We start from the raw sequence: 13,962 nt of genomic DNA on the forward strand, positions 1-13,962 counted from the left end.
AAATGACTGTTATGTGAGGTGACAGAGGTGGTGTTGTTCAGTCATGTCTGACTCTTTGTGACCCCGTGAACTACAGCACGCCAGGCTTCCCTGTCCTTCACCATCTCCTGGAGTTTGCTCAAACTCATGTCCACTGAGCCAGTGATGACATCCAACCATCTCATCCCCTGCCCCATTCTCTTCCTGCCTGCAATCTTTCCCAGCAGCGGGATCTTTCCCAGTGAGTCGGCTCTTCACCAATTTTGTGGTAATTATTTCATAATAGAGAATATGTATCAAAATATCATGTGTACACCTTAAACTTATAAATATTATATGTCAATTACAGCTCACTAAAGCTAGGAAGAAAGAAAAACAAATCAGTCATCTCTGAGTCCGGTACAATGCTGAGGCGGAAGTGACCTCACAAGTGATATGAAAGTTGCTCAGTCATGTCTGACTCTTTGCAACTGTATAGTCCGTGGAATTCTCCATGGAATACTGAAGTGGGTAGCCCTTCCCTTTTCCAGAGAACGTTCCCAACCCAGGGATCGAACCCAGGTCTCCCGTATTACAAGCAGATTCTTTACCAGCTGGGGCACAAGGGAAGCCCAAGAATACTGAAGTGGGTAGCCTATCCCTTCTACAGCAGATCTTCCCTACCCAGGAATCGAACCAGGGTCTCCTGCATTGCAGGCAGATTCTTTACTAAGTTAGCTATCAGGGAAGCCCTCACAAAGAGCAGAGCTAAGGGGAGGCCCAAGGAGCCAGAGTCTCTGTTGGAAAGGACCCCAGCAGCCTCAATACCAGCAGGAAGCAGAGGTTCCAGGCCCAGGGGGAGTGGTAGGGGGCGGGATCAGAGCCTCTGCTGGGAGGTGAAGAAACATCCAATGCATGAAATGACCACCCCCAGGATTCCACCCAGCGTGACTCCCTCAGTCCTGCCTCACCCTGCCTCCAATCACATCCACTGTCTGATGCCCACTGTGGACCCACAGCTCTAGGAGACAGGACTACACGGCCCGACCATCAGGGAGTTTACCTTCCAGTGAGAATCCCAGAGGGAAGACATGTGATGGGGCGGGGCAGGTGCTCAGTGATGAGTTCCAGACCCTTAGTGCTGTGGTTAGAGGTGCCACTTCACCAACAGTCAGCCGGGCAGTGGTCCTCACGGCAGAGTAGGTGAGAGGCTATCTCGGCCTTCTCCCTGGGGCTATCCAGGCTCTCTAGCCTCAGAGCTGGTGGGTGAGCTGGGGGGCCCGGGGACAGGCGGAGAGCTGTCTCTCACAGAGCTCCAAAGCCCTCGCCACGGCCACTTGCTGGCCAGGCCCAGGCCTTGCAGCAGCTGCGTCCTCTCCTCCATTCCCCCTCTGCGGCCTAATGGTGGTGCTGGTCTCCACGGGTCACCAGCCACAGAGGCCTCTCTCAGCACTGGAGTGCATGGACACTGCCATTAAGGTCACGGCTTCAACCAGCTTCAGTGTCTCCATTCACATTTCAAAAATTGATATAGCTGAGATCAGCTGTCTACCCCCTAGGAGGTGGCCAGAGGTCAAGTTTAGGTTGCAAGGTCACTGCTCATCATGACTTCAGGTCTATCTTTATGGGTGGAGCTGTTCTCATAGAACGGCAGCTGCTGTGAGCTGGGAACTAACCCGATGGGCATTTGCTACAACATGTATCCCTACTGATCCCACCCAAATGATTCGCTCCAGTTTAAATGAAAAGCCCAAGGGCTGGCTGTGTGCTGGGCGCCTGGCTCCCTCAGTGATGAGGGCTGGGCAGGCTCTGGGGACCTGCCCCTGAGTGCGCCACCCGCTGAGATCTGCCTCTTCAGCAGGGCCTGGACACTGGTGGAAGGACACAGACTGGGAACTCGACCAACGCTCTGGGGCAGAGTAACCAGCCAGCCCAGGGACTCCTCCTCTTAGCCTGGGCCTCAGAGGGCAAAAGTTGAGCCTTGGGACTTTGCCCTTCTTTGTCAGAACAGAAAATAACATTTGTTTTGGTGGAGGCTTCCAGCAACCTTGTGACCGGACCTTGACCTGACCTTAAGAACAAAGGATCTGATGCCAAGAAGCTTGCAACAACTAACCACGCCACCCTCCTTTCCTATAAAAGAGCTTTGCTGAAAGCTTTCCGGGAGTTGGGGGTCTTTTAAGGCAGAAGCCACCCGACTCCTTGCGTGGCCCTGCAGTGAACCTCTCTCTGCTCCAAACTCTGACATTTCAGTCTTGTCTGGCCTCACTGTGTGTCAGGCACAGACTGGCATTCAGTAACGGACACAGGCAAGGCAGATTAACATAACCTGGAGACCAATCAGCCGGGGGTTAGGGGACACAGAGGAGTCCACGGCTTTCAGGCCTGTGGGGGAGCCAGGGGACTAGTCTCAGGAAGAGGTGATCTAGCAAGGAGATGTGGGCAGGAATGTGTAGAGTTCACTGTGGGTCACAGTGAAATCGATGGAATTTCCTTGGTTGTCCCCTTATCAGTGTGAACCATCAGAATTTATAGGAGAACAAAGTCAGTGCCAGAGAGGTGGCGGGCCCAGGCTACGCAGTAGGATGGCCAGGATGGCCCTGCGGTTTTGCACCATACCCCAAAGGTACATGGCCGAGGGCCCCGGTCAGGGGTCAGGTGGCCTGTGTCCTGGCCAGAGTGCCAACATTTACTAATCCTCTACCCTGGACAGGTTGTTTACTTCTCTTGAGTCCTTGGCATCTGCTAAATGCAAATAAAAATGTCCTCCTTGACTATTTCACAGAGTGGCTGTGAAGAATCTGGAAGAAATTTAGATATTGTATAAGGCTCTATTGGAGAAGGCAATGGCAACCCACTCCAGTGTTCTTGCCTGGAGAATCCCAGGGACTGGGGAGCCTGGTGGGCTGCCGTCTATGGGGTCGCACAGAGTCCGACACAACTGAAGCGACTTAGCAGCAGCAGCAGCAGCATAAGGCTCTATGGGCTTCCCAGGTGGCACCAGTGGTAAAGAACCTGCCTGCCAATGCAGGAGACATAAGACATGCGGGTCTGATCCCTGGGTGGGAAGATCCCCTAGAGGAGGGCACGGCAACCCACTCTAGTATTCTTGCCTAGAGAATCCCATGGACAGAGAAGCCTGGCAGGTGACAGTCCAAGGGGTCGCAAGGAGTTGGACATGCCTGAAGTGACTTGGTACACACACACACACACACACACACACACATAAGGTTCTATAAATAAGCGGGGTCAAGTCCAAGGACTTCTATGGGAAAGCTGAGGTTACATGACTTGCCCAGGGCCTCTCAATGGTTACCAAGGGCCATCCATTGGCCATCTGGTGCCTCTGGCTTTCTATGACACCCCAGCCCTTCTGGGTACCTGCTGGTGGCACTTTCTGTGGAACACTGAGCCTCTCTTGGGGCCATCCCAGCAGATGAGACCCTTAGACTCCAATCCTGCCTCAGACATACACAGGCCTGTTACCCGAGTGGCCCAGATCAAGGTCGGCCTCTGCAGGATATGCTGCAGCCCAGGGGGGAGACAGAGCAGGAACCCAGAGCCACCAGGTCAACCCAGACACTATGGAGCCCCACGCAAGCTGAGCTGTCATCTGGGAAGAGAGATGTCCAGTTCTGAGCAGGTGCTCCAAAGAGGTTTATTATATCCACACTGGGGAGCCCCAGACTCCTGCTCAGAACAAGGGGCTGAGAATATCCAGTCAGGGAATCACGGCCACCCCAGGCTGACAGGCCTGGCGCCTGTGGAGATGGTGATACTTCTGCTTCAAACACAGCCAACTCCTTCCCTCTGCCCTTTAAGTCTCCTCGTAAAGAGGCAGGGCTGTCCTTTTCATGACAAAATGAGGTCCCTGGCGGTTTCCTGTCTGACACCTATCAGCCCCCAGAAAGCTTGACCCAGGCCCTCTGTCTGCTCCCCAACCTTGGCCAGCATCAGCAACCGCACGTCCAACACAGTCAGCCCACCCTCAGCCCAGCGGCCCCTGGCCTGCTCCTAGAAGCTGCCGGCTAAAGTCTGGAGCGGACAAATTCTATTAGGTGCTCCAACTGCTCCTCCAGGCGCTGTTCATCCCCGTGGTTCTCAATGACCCAATCGAAGGTCCTGAGGTTGTCCAGGCCACACTCTGACTCAGCGTCGTCCACCCCTGCAGAGAGGTATGGCAAGGTCAGGCCCGTCCCTCCCAACAAACACAGGGCATCGAGGCCTGCGGGCCCCACAAGGAGCCACCCTCTCTTGAATGCTCTTCAGCCCCTCAGAGCTAAGCACCACTCACCCCAGAGGGCACTCCCACACCCCTGAAACACCAGGACATCAGATTCAGTGGCCCACAGCACCTGAGCCCCGCAGAGGGGCCCACTGACGTCTTCACTTGTCACTGCCATCTCAAACCACAGACAATCCAAATGGCAATTTTGTTTTCATTTTATGTAAAGCCAGTCGTGTCAGTTTCTATCCCGACATCTCCAATTCAGGCCCCTCGGGAGGCAGCATGTGCCATTCTCAGTGAGGCTGGTAACAAGGGCATCCACCTGGTGGGTCCGCTGTGACTATAAAGTGAGATAATGTGTTCAAAACGCTTAGCCCAGGACAGAGTGAGTGCCCAGGATATGAGTGTGCTTAGACACTCAGTCGTGACTCTATGCAACCCCATGGACTGTAGCCCACCAGGCTTCTCTGTCCATGGGATTCTCCAGGCAAGAATATTGGAGCGGGTTGCCATTAGGAAGCTATTCACCTCGTTTAGGAAGAGTCAGACCCACTGATCCCTTGCATCACAGTGACCCGGGGCAGGGAAGACACCTGAGCTATGTCCCTCAACTGCCACAGAGCAGGTCCTGGGCTGGCACCACTAGGGCCATCTAGAGAGCTTCCTCTCCCCATCCCCCACTGTGTTAATCAAACAGGAGTGAGGTTTGTCAGGCCTGCCCTCTGACCCACTGTCAGTGCCCCCTCCAGGCTGGAACACAAAGGTGAAGGACCAGGGGCAGCAGAGGGTCCCAGCCAGACCTCCAGAAGCCCACTGGCCTAGAGAAGACAACCCAGGTAAGGGAACCAGGCCAAGGTCACAGGGAAACCCTTACCCCAAGGACACCATCCTCTACTCAACTCCACTTATTAATCTGGAGGCACTCCTGAGCCCAGACCTCAGACTCCTTTTTATAACCCCCTGCTCACACTCCCCAGCCTGCCAGGGAGATAGCGGAAGACCGGGAATGTAGGGGTGGGTAGCCCGGTCAAAGGGGGCCAGCCAGCCCGCATGCTAAGCCCTGGGGCAGAGGCTGTGAGCAGCTCACCTGGCGTGAACACCCAGCCCCGCTGCTGCCGGCTCTCCTCCGTGGCCACCACACGGACCGTCTGTGTCACAGCCCCATAGGCCTCCTGAAACCACTGGATGTCAGACACCCTCCGTGTATCACTCACCAGCTACAGGAAAAGAACATAAACCAGTGACCAACAGGACGCGGTGCAGGAAGCAGCAGGACCGGACGCTGGAGCCAAAGGGGAGCGAGGGAGACCAGGCCCCACTCCCAGTAAGCAGGAGCCCAGACCTCAGAGCCCAGACAAGTGTAGCCCCATTCCCTGTGATCACCCAACCAGCTGGAAGGGACAGCCACTCCTCCCTTGAGGCATCCCTCCCTGATCAATGCAGCCTGAGCCCTGCTCTTCCCACCCTGTGTGCTGTGAGGTGAAGAGGCCTCAGGCTCTGAAATCAGATCAGCCAGTCATTTTACAGATGAACAAACCCAGGCCAGAAACAAAGATACCTTAATCAGTCCCTGCCCCCAACACCTTTCAAAATGGAAATATGACCTTGTCAGTCCCCTGCCCTAAGTCCCTCTAAGACTTCCCATCATTTTAATAAAATCCAAAACTCTCACCCCAGCTCACAAGGCCCTTTAAGATCTGACACCTATTTCCTGTCACCTTCCCTTCATTCATTCTGCTGCGTCCAGCTGACAACCTTGCCCTTTCTTAAACATCCCAACCAGGTCTCCTCCTCAGGGCCTTTGCCCTTCCTGCTCCTTCTGCCTGGCTCCCTCACTTCAGAGAGGTTTCTGCTCAAATGTCACCTTCTGGGACAAGCTGACCCTACCATCCTGGCTCCCTTCCTGTCCCTCTCAATTCTGATACGCTGTTTATTCTCTGACCACTAAGTATTCATTAAACCATCATTATCTCTCTGTGGGTTGATTGTCTGATCTCTGCTCTGTAGAGTAGCTCCATGAGGGGAAGGACTGTGTCTCGCTCACTACTCTGTCCCTGGCCCATAGCACCGCCTGACCCACAGGGAGCATTCAGGAGCACACAGTCAATGAATGAATGATCAGTGAATAAAGAGACCAGATGTTCTTGTCCAAGCTGCGGGCATGGTCACTCAGCCAATTATTAAACAAATACTACGAAGGGAAGAATACTCACTCCAGCATTCTTGCCTGAAGAAACGCATAGACAGAAGAGCCTAGCAGGCAACAGTACTTGGGGTCGCAAAGAGTCAGACACGACTGAGCGACTAACACACACCTGTCAAACGCCTGCTGTGTGCCTGGCACTGTGTTAGACTCTTGGAGTAGAGTTGTAGGCAGACCTGGTACTTGCCCTCAGGGAGCTCACAGTCCAGTGGGAGAGACACTCTAAGCCAGCAGCCTCACTAGTTACCGGGCAATCACAGCACATATCAGCTTGCATCTGGACCTTAACACTGTGAAACCAAACTCCTGGTTTTCTCCCCAAACTTGTTCTGCCACATCATCCCTGTCTCAGAAAATGACAACTCCAGCTGTCCAACTGCTCAGAACAAAATCCCTGGAGTTGTCGCCTGTCCTTCCACCCTAGAGCCATCATATCAGGAAATCCTACTGGTTCTATGTTCAAAACCTGTACAGAATTTACCCCTCTCTCCACTCCCCTGCCACTCCGAGTCAAGCCATGGCCACTTTGCTGTCCTGTGGAAAGATCCTTGGCCTGGCCTCTCTGCTTCCACTCTTGCCCTCCTCCCAACAGCCAGGAAGTACCTCTTAAATCTTAGATCATCTTTAAAATAACTTATGATCAGATTATGCCTCTCCGCTGCTCAAAACCCTCCTGTGAGTCCCCATCTCACTCAGAGCAAACTCCAGGCTCTTCCAGAGAACCTGCATGACTTGACCTCACCTCCTGCCACTCAACTCTCACCTGCAAAACTCCATCTAGGTCACCCCTTACTTCCTGCAGGTCCTGCTCAAATGTTATCATGTCAGTGAGGCATTCCCTAATACCCTTAACAAAGCAGCAACCAGGGCCTCCTCATAGCTGTGGCCTGCTTTCTTTTGCCCCTTAGTAGCTATCTCCACATATTCTATATTTATTTAGGGCCTAACTCCCTCTACCCCCAGCCACAATGTATGTATCCTGAGAGTATGGACTTCAGATTTTCACATGATGTATCCCCACATCACCTGGAACCAGTCCTGGTACAAGAAGGTGCCACTGGCTGCTTGAAAGAATGAGGAAGGGAAAGGGTAAGGAGCTACAGGAGCACCTGAGAGGGAGCACCAGTTAGGACCTGGGCATCACGGAAGGCTTCCCGATGGAGGCGCCACGGACGCTGAGCTGGACCGAACCAGGTGAAGAGAGAAAGGAAGAGCGCTCCAGGCAGGTAGAAGGACACGGGTGGAGGCCCTGATTCCAGAAGGAGGTTGATTTATTTCAGGAACAGAGAGAAAGCCCATGTTGCTGCAGCTGAAGGAACAAGGAGGCTCGAAGGGCAGCAGGAGCCGATCAATCAAGGCCCAGAAGTTCATGTTAAGGATTTCAATTCTCCATCAGAACGGCAGGACAAAGGGTTCCAAACATGACTTGGTTTGTGTTTTTAAAAGGTCACTCTGGCTGCTGTGTGATGAATGGATCACAAGGGACAAGAGCCAAAGCAGCGACCAGTGTGGGGGCTACTCCAGTTGTCTGGGTGAGAGAGAGCGGGGCCTTGGGCCAGGGAGGTGGCCGTGGAGAGAGAGAAACGGACATACCTGGGGAGGGACGGAGGGCTGGGGAAACAGATTTTCTCAGTGCCACCATAGAGCCCACTCACCCAGACAGGCTGGCAGACACCCTCCACAATCTTCCTGCAGAAGAAGCCTGGGTCAGCCTGGCGCTTCTCCTCGCCCCAGCGGATCATGTCGCTCCGATAGGCCTCTTTGTAGGTGCTGGCATCCATAAGTCTCTGGAAGTCCAAGCCGTGCTCCTGCCCAATGCACATTCTGTTTATGCCACCAGCCTCTCAACCTCGCTGGTCTCCCCTAAAACAGAAAGAGGGTGCCCCGCCACCCCCACCTTGACCCGCCCTCCCTGAGGGCTGCTGCAAGGACTCATGAGGTTGCCGCCAGGACAGAGGCCTGCAAGGGAAAGCAGCCTAGAAACTGAGAAATCCCGAGCACTGGCAGATAGACGGAAGAAAAGTCTTGAGGTCATCCAGAAACTGTCTTGGCTTGCCTTTAAATGTGTGATGTGGTTTTCTCTTCTGCAACGGTTTTACCTTCCCAATTATTTCTGGCTTAAACTAGTCCTGGAATTAGTCTGCCTCCCTTGGGCACACAGGCTCAGCCTTCACCCAGAAGTGGGAAGTCTTAAAACACTGCACTCCGTGTCCTTCCACTACGCCTTCTGGCACTGTCTGTCCCCATCCCAAAGCCCAGGAGACCCGGCTTCCCTGTCTCTCTCCCCTCTCCCCATCCCCTTCCTCACTCCCAATTCCGGGCACCTTTGCTGAGTCAGCCTATGTTTGGCTCCGGGCACTCCTGGAACCCTGAGGCAGGAGGGGCAGCTCTGACGCCCTGGGCAGCTGCTTCCAGGCGGGCCTCCCTTTCTCCAGGGACACTGCAAGCAACGGGGTCCATCAGAGGGCCCCAGAATGGGAGGGTTCAGGTTTCAGCTCCCCTGGCATTCAATGCAGCAAGACCCTCTCCCCACTCAGTCTCTTCATGGGCAAACTGCGGGGGCCGTGGCCCAGCCAGTCAAATCACTACTACCACCTAGTCCCAAGGTGAGGCCAACAGCCATCTCCCATTTATAAACTAGTTTCCCACGAACTCTACCATGGGAGAAGGTTAGCTGCCAGGGGCATTATGGTCGGCCTGTCACTTACAGTCCCCACTGCAACTGAAGACATCAATGCGTTAACGTTTCATTTTGAATCTGTTTTGTAATGGGTGTAAGGCACGAAGTGGCGCTGGACTTAAAAACAGCAGGGGCAGGCTGGCCTATCAGAGTCTCCCACTGAGGCTTTAGAAACGCCAATTCCTGCCCACTGGCCCTACCCCACCCTCCAGCCTGGCTCGTTAGTCTGGACTGGGGCCTCATTCGGGAAGTCTGGAAGCAGACCAGTGGTATTTAAACTGTTCCTCTGAGCCCTGGGATTTGGAAGTGTCAAGCCCCACTGGGGAAGGCTGAGTACCTCCCCCTCACTCAAAATTGCTCCCAGTCTGTCTACTGGATACAAAGAATCTCTGCATCCAATTTCATTTGGGAAAGGTTCCAATGAGGAAAAGATTTTGAAAACCACTGACTCTGTTACCCCAGGACCCCCCAGGCTGCCACCCTACAAATGCGTCTGTTGTGCTGGTGGGAGAAGACCAATGGCAGAGGGAACAGATTCATTTTGTGTGGACTCAGCCGCCCAGACACAGGCCAGCTGACCAAGGAACCGTAAGTACAAGGACACACCTAGAGGTCAAGGGCAGAAATGCAAGCGAAAGCCAAGCGCAGGCTCTCCGTGGTGTGGGTAGCTGATCCCAACTTCCAGGCTCCCTTTTTAAAATCTAAGGTTCTGAGATTCCTGTTTATTTTTTACAGTCCTATTTTTTTTTTAATCTACATGGTTCAAAACTCAAAAAATAAATATTGTTTACAGTGAAGCATCTCCGTTCTCTGTTCCCCAGCCACACAGCTCCCCTCCTGGAGGCAGCCAGTAGTCCAGTCTCTTATGTATCCTGCCCAGGCTCTTACACAACCCAAGCGTCCAGAATGGTGCTGAATGCGCTCCGTATGTATCTGTTGAATGGCTGAATATATGAGCAAATATGTTTACAATTTTCCCCATTTTTATATAAATGCAGCATTCTCTACGGTATTCCCAGGTGGCACTAGTGGTCAAGAACCTGTCTGCCAATGCAGGAGATATAAGAGACGTGGATTCCATTCCTAGGTCTAGAAGATCCCCTGAAGGAGGGCATGGCAATCCACTCCAGCATCCTTGCCTGGAAAATCCCATAGACAGGGGAGCCTCGCAGGCTACAGTCCATTGGGTCACAAAGAGTTGGACACGACTGAAGCGACTTAGCAACAGCAGTGTTCGCTATACACTGTTCTACATCTTGCTTTTTTTCACTTAACAATATAACTTGACAAGTCATGTGATTAAATTTCTAAGGGGAGAATTCCATGGGTTGTGGCGGGCCAACTTTAGAGGGGGCGAGGGAGGTGATCTGTGTCATATTTTTTGAACAAGGGTACAGACTGTTACCAATAACACTGCATCAGAGCTGCCAACTCACATCTACAGCCTTTTCTGGACACATTTTCCTGAACATCCTCTAGGGAAGGTGGCCTGAAGTGAGTAAGGCCAATGGGAAAGAAACTTAAATGGAAAACATCGCCCTATAGGTCCACCTATAGAAAGCAGAGAGCTGTGTGTCACCCTGCAGCACAGGGTCATAGGGACCCTGCTAGTGACTCAAGCAACAGCACAGTAACCAAAGCTTGGGAGCTGGCTCCTTCCAACCCACCAGGTGCCACAGAGCTGCCACCTACCTGAGCGTACTGCTCCTTGAGTGGACCGGAGAGCCGGAGGATAGCACACACATCAGCCCCTAGCCTGTGAGACAGGGAGAGCCGGACCCCATTAACCTAAGGCTTCCAGGCCCCAGAGGAGTGAAGCCCCATGTCAGATGTCAGTACCCATATAACCTTGTCAGGTCTCAACTTCCCTGATCTCCTCATCTGTAAAATGGGGTAACAATGTCTGTTCTGTCTCCCACAGGATTAACATGAAACTCAAATGTGAAAAAGCCCTGAAACTAACAAGTAAGACAAATAAACGTATAATTACAGTGGGAAGATCCCAGGAATATTCAGGGTGGATTTGGTTACTGCTGGGCTCCCGAACTTGTTCTCTCATAGCCAGGGGTATCTCAGTCTTAAAGGACTTGGTCTGCACACATAACAACTCATTCATTCACTTGCTCAATTTACTCAACCAGCCATCTGTTGGATATTATATTTGGATCCAGGTGATACAAATGTGAATAAGCTATGTGATTTTGGGGACTTCATTATTGGTCCAGTGGTTAAGACTCCATTCTTCCACTGCAGGGGGTAGGGGTTCAATTCCTGGCCAGGGAACTAAGATCCTGCCTGCACATGGCCAAAAAAAAAGATACATGACTTCTGCCCTGACTGTGAGAAGCTCACAGATTCACTTAAACACTGACATGGTGAGGTGGGTGTTCTTATTTCCATGTTTCAGGTGAGGAAACTGAGGTTGAGGGAGGAAAACAGACTCACCCCAAGGGCCACTGCAAGTCAAGTACTAGTAACAAAGCCAGTATTGTAAAATGCACCCTAGGTGGCGCAGTGGTAAAGAATCCGCCTGTCAAAGCAGGAGACACGGGTTCAATCACTGGATCAGGAAGATCCCCTAGAGTAGGAAATGGCACCCACTCCAGTATTCTTGTCTGGAAAATTCCACGGACAGAGGAGCCTGTCAGGCTACAGTTCAGAGTGCTGGAGAGTCGGACACGACTGAGCACACACACGCACACATTGGTAAAATAAAAATACAAGCCAATGTTTAGTCCCAGTGCCTGTGCAGGTGTGTTCAGTTGCTAAGTCATGTCTAATTCTTTGTGACCCCAAATACTGTAGCCCAACAGGCTCCTCTGTGTTTGGCATTTTCCAAGCAAGAATACTGGAGTGGGTTGCCATTTTCTACTCCAGGGATCTTCCAGACCCAGGGATCAAAGCCCAACATGTCCTGTGTCTCCTGAATTGGCAGACGGATTCTTTATCATTGAGCCACCTGGGAAGCCATACCTGTAACTAGGTGCTAAGAGTTGTGCACATTATCTCATTTAATCCTTACAATCACCCTATTATCTCCAACTCACGGATGACAAAACTGAGGAACAGAATGCATAAGAAACTTGGACAAGATCATACTTGAATAAAGTCGTGAGTCAGGATTTGAATCCCAGCAGTCTATTTCCCGAGTCTGTGCTTCTGACCACAAATTGATTGATGTGCTGGGTGGAGAAATGTAACTTGGAAAAAGGTGGCAGATACTTAGTGGTGAAAGATTCAGGTGGCAAACTCTGCCTTGGATTTTCCACAACCTCTTAGACTCCCCATGGTTCCCAAAAGCAGCCTCCTAGCACCCTCAACACACTGGCCTTCAACAGGAGAGAAGCCCCACTCCACCTTCTCTGGCTTCTGTGCTCTCCTTACCCAGAAAAAAATGCTCCTACACAGAACATCTTCCTTTGGGAGAAAACCTGCTAAAATTCCCTGGTGGCCCAGGGGTTAAGACTCCACGCTTTCACTGCTAAGGGCTGGGATTCCATCCCTGATTGGGGAACTAAGTCTCAAAAGCATGCAAGCAGAGGCCAAAAAAAAAAAAAGACACTTAAACAAAAAAGTATTAAAGAAGCAATGGGGAAAAGCAAAAAGAACTCATTCCTTCAAGCTAGATGAAAGCTGAATTTGAGTCCTGGATCTACCAATTACTTTGTGTTCCTGGCAGATTTGGGTGGTTTGTCATTTGAACTTTTCAGAGTCTCCTTTTCTGCATGTGCAAAATGAAGATACTGACTGAAAATACCACACAGTACCTAACAACAGTATCTGGCAGACAATAAAGGCTCAATAAATCCCATCAACTAGGTGGAGTGCTAGCTAAGGATTTGTCTGTGGAGTCAGGTACACCTGGGGTGTGGTCTGAGGCAAATCCTTTGTGACTCAGTTTCTTCTTCTGTACATTACCTCAAAATACTCTCTGGAGGATTAGGAATGGTGTATAAAAAGCGCCTTGGTAGCAACTGTTACTAATACTTCTTGAAAGATCTATAGCCCGCCTGCTTCTTTGAGGTGGGTGTGTGTAGACTGCTGTTTTTCCTGACGGTGACAATCCTCCACTTCTGGCCACCCAGTGCTCCTTCTGCCCTGCAACCTGAGGACCCCAACTCCAAAGCTCACTCCATCACACCCCAACACACCCTTCGTGTCACATGATTCGGGGTCTCCCGGTCCTCCTCCTTCCCCACCCCACGGACACCTGCTCTGAAGCGCCTCGGTCACGAAGTCCTTCCCGGATTTCCTCTTCCCGCTGAACAGCAGCACCAGCCCCGGTACGCCTCCCAGCGGGGCCATGGGGTCACCACGCTTTGCGATCCCTAAAGCTAACTTTTCCCTACCCCTTAAATCCGACCACCGGCCCAGAATGGACGCGGCCACTCGGTGGAGCGGCAACAAGGAGGGGTTCCGCCCCCGCCGCCGTCTTCTTCATAGCCGTGGAGACGACAGTCAGCCAGCACACGTGCTTCCGTGGTTTTAAATTAAAGCCTGCGCAAGTGGAATATGGAGAGAAAGAATGTTAATTCCTAGGGCAGCCTTCTCCCTTAAAGAAGCTCCCCTACCAGAACTCATTTGGAATCGTCCAACCCGCCCACAACCTGACGTCACGGCCCCGCCTTCTTAGCTGACACGCGTGACACGTGGGGAGGAGGGAGTTGAACGCAACTATTCTCTTCCCGGGGTGGTGACGTCTTAAAATTTCCTAACTGAACCTCACACTGCCTGCCACATAATCCTACAAACACACCCAAAAAAGAATAAACTTGTTCATATTGCGAAAGCTTTCAGTACTCCCTGTTTATCTGTTCATTTTAATGCATGTGCTAAAGCAAATCCATATATGCCCCCCACAGTGAAAATAGGTGTTTCTGGATGCGAAATAAG

General features: G+C 52.0%; 1 protein-coding gene across 2 annotated transcripts; it reads right to left on the reverse strand.

Moving 5' to 3' along the window:
- Positions 1 to 3,597: 3,597 nt before the first annotated feature.
- Positions 3,598 to 13,645, reverse strand: PMVK (phosphomevalonate kinase). Of its 2 annotated transcripts, XM_005898655.3 has the most exons (5): positions 13,280 to 13,643; positions 10,762 to 10,825; positions 8,045 to 8,197; positions 5,274 to 5,403; positions 3,598 to 4,123 (listed from the first exon to the last, which is right to left on the reverse strand). In XM_005898655.3, exons 1-5 carry the CDS (start codon positions 13,372 to 13,374, stop codon positions 3,987 to 3,989), a joined length of 579 nt encoding a protein of 192 aa, XP_005898717.1. In that variant the 5' UTR covers positions 13,375 to 13,643; the 3' UTR covers positions 3,598 to 3,986. The 2 variants fall into 2 exon arrangements, with proteins under 2 accessions (XP_005898717.1, XP_070223373.1); XM_070367272.1 differs by lacking the exon at positions 10,762 to 10,825 and having other exon boundaries at positions 13,280 to 13,645.
- Positions 13,646 to 13,962: the final 317 nt, after the last annotated feature.

The sequence above is a fragment of the Bos mutus genome, chromosome 3 (genome assembly GCF_027580195.1).
Source record: "Bos mutus isolate GX-2022 chromosome 3, NWIPB_WYAK_1.1, whole genome shotgun sequence".
In the NCBI taxonomy this organism is placed as follows: Eukaryota; Metazoa; Chordata; class Mammalia; order Artiodactyla; family Bovidae; genus Bos; species Bos mutus.

Coding starts and splice junctions, on each gene's coding strand:
- PMVK (XM_005898655.3), bottom strand. CDS start 13,374: ATGGCCCCGCTGGGAGGCGTACCGGGGCTGGTGCTGCTGTTCAGCGGG. Junction 10,826..13,279: donor ACCGAGGCGCTTCAGAGCAG/GTGTCCGTGGGG, acceptor CCTGTCTCACAG/GCTAGGGGCTGATGTGTGTG. Junction 4,124..5,273: donor GGGCTGGGTGTTCACGCCAG/GTGAGCTGCTCA, acceptor ACCTCTCTGCAG/GGGTGGACGACGCTGAGTCA.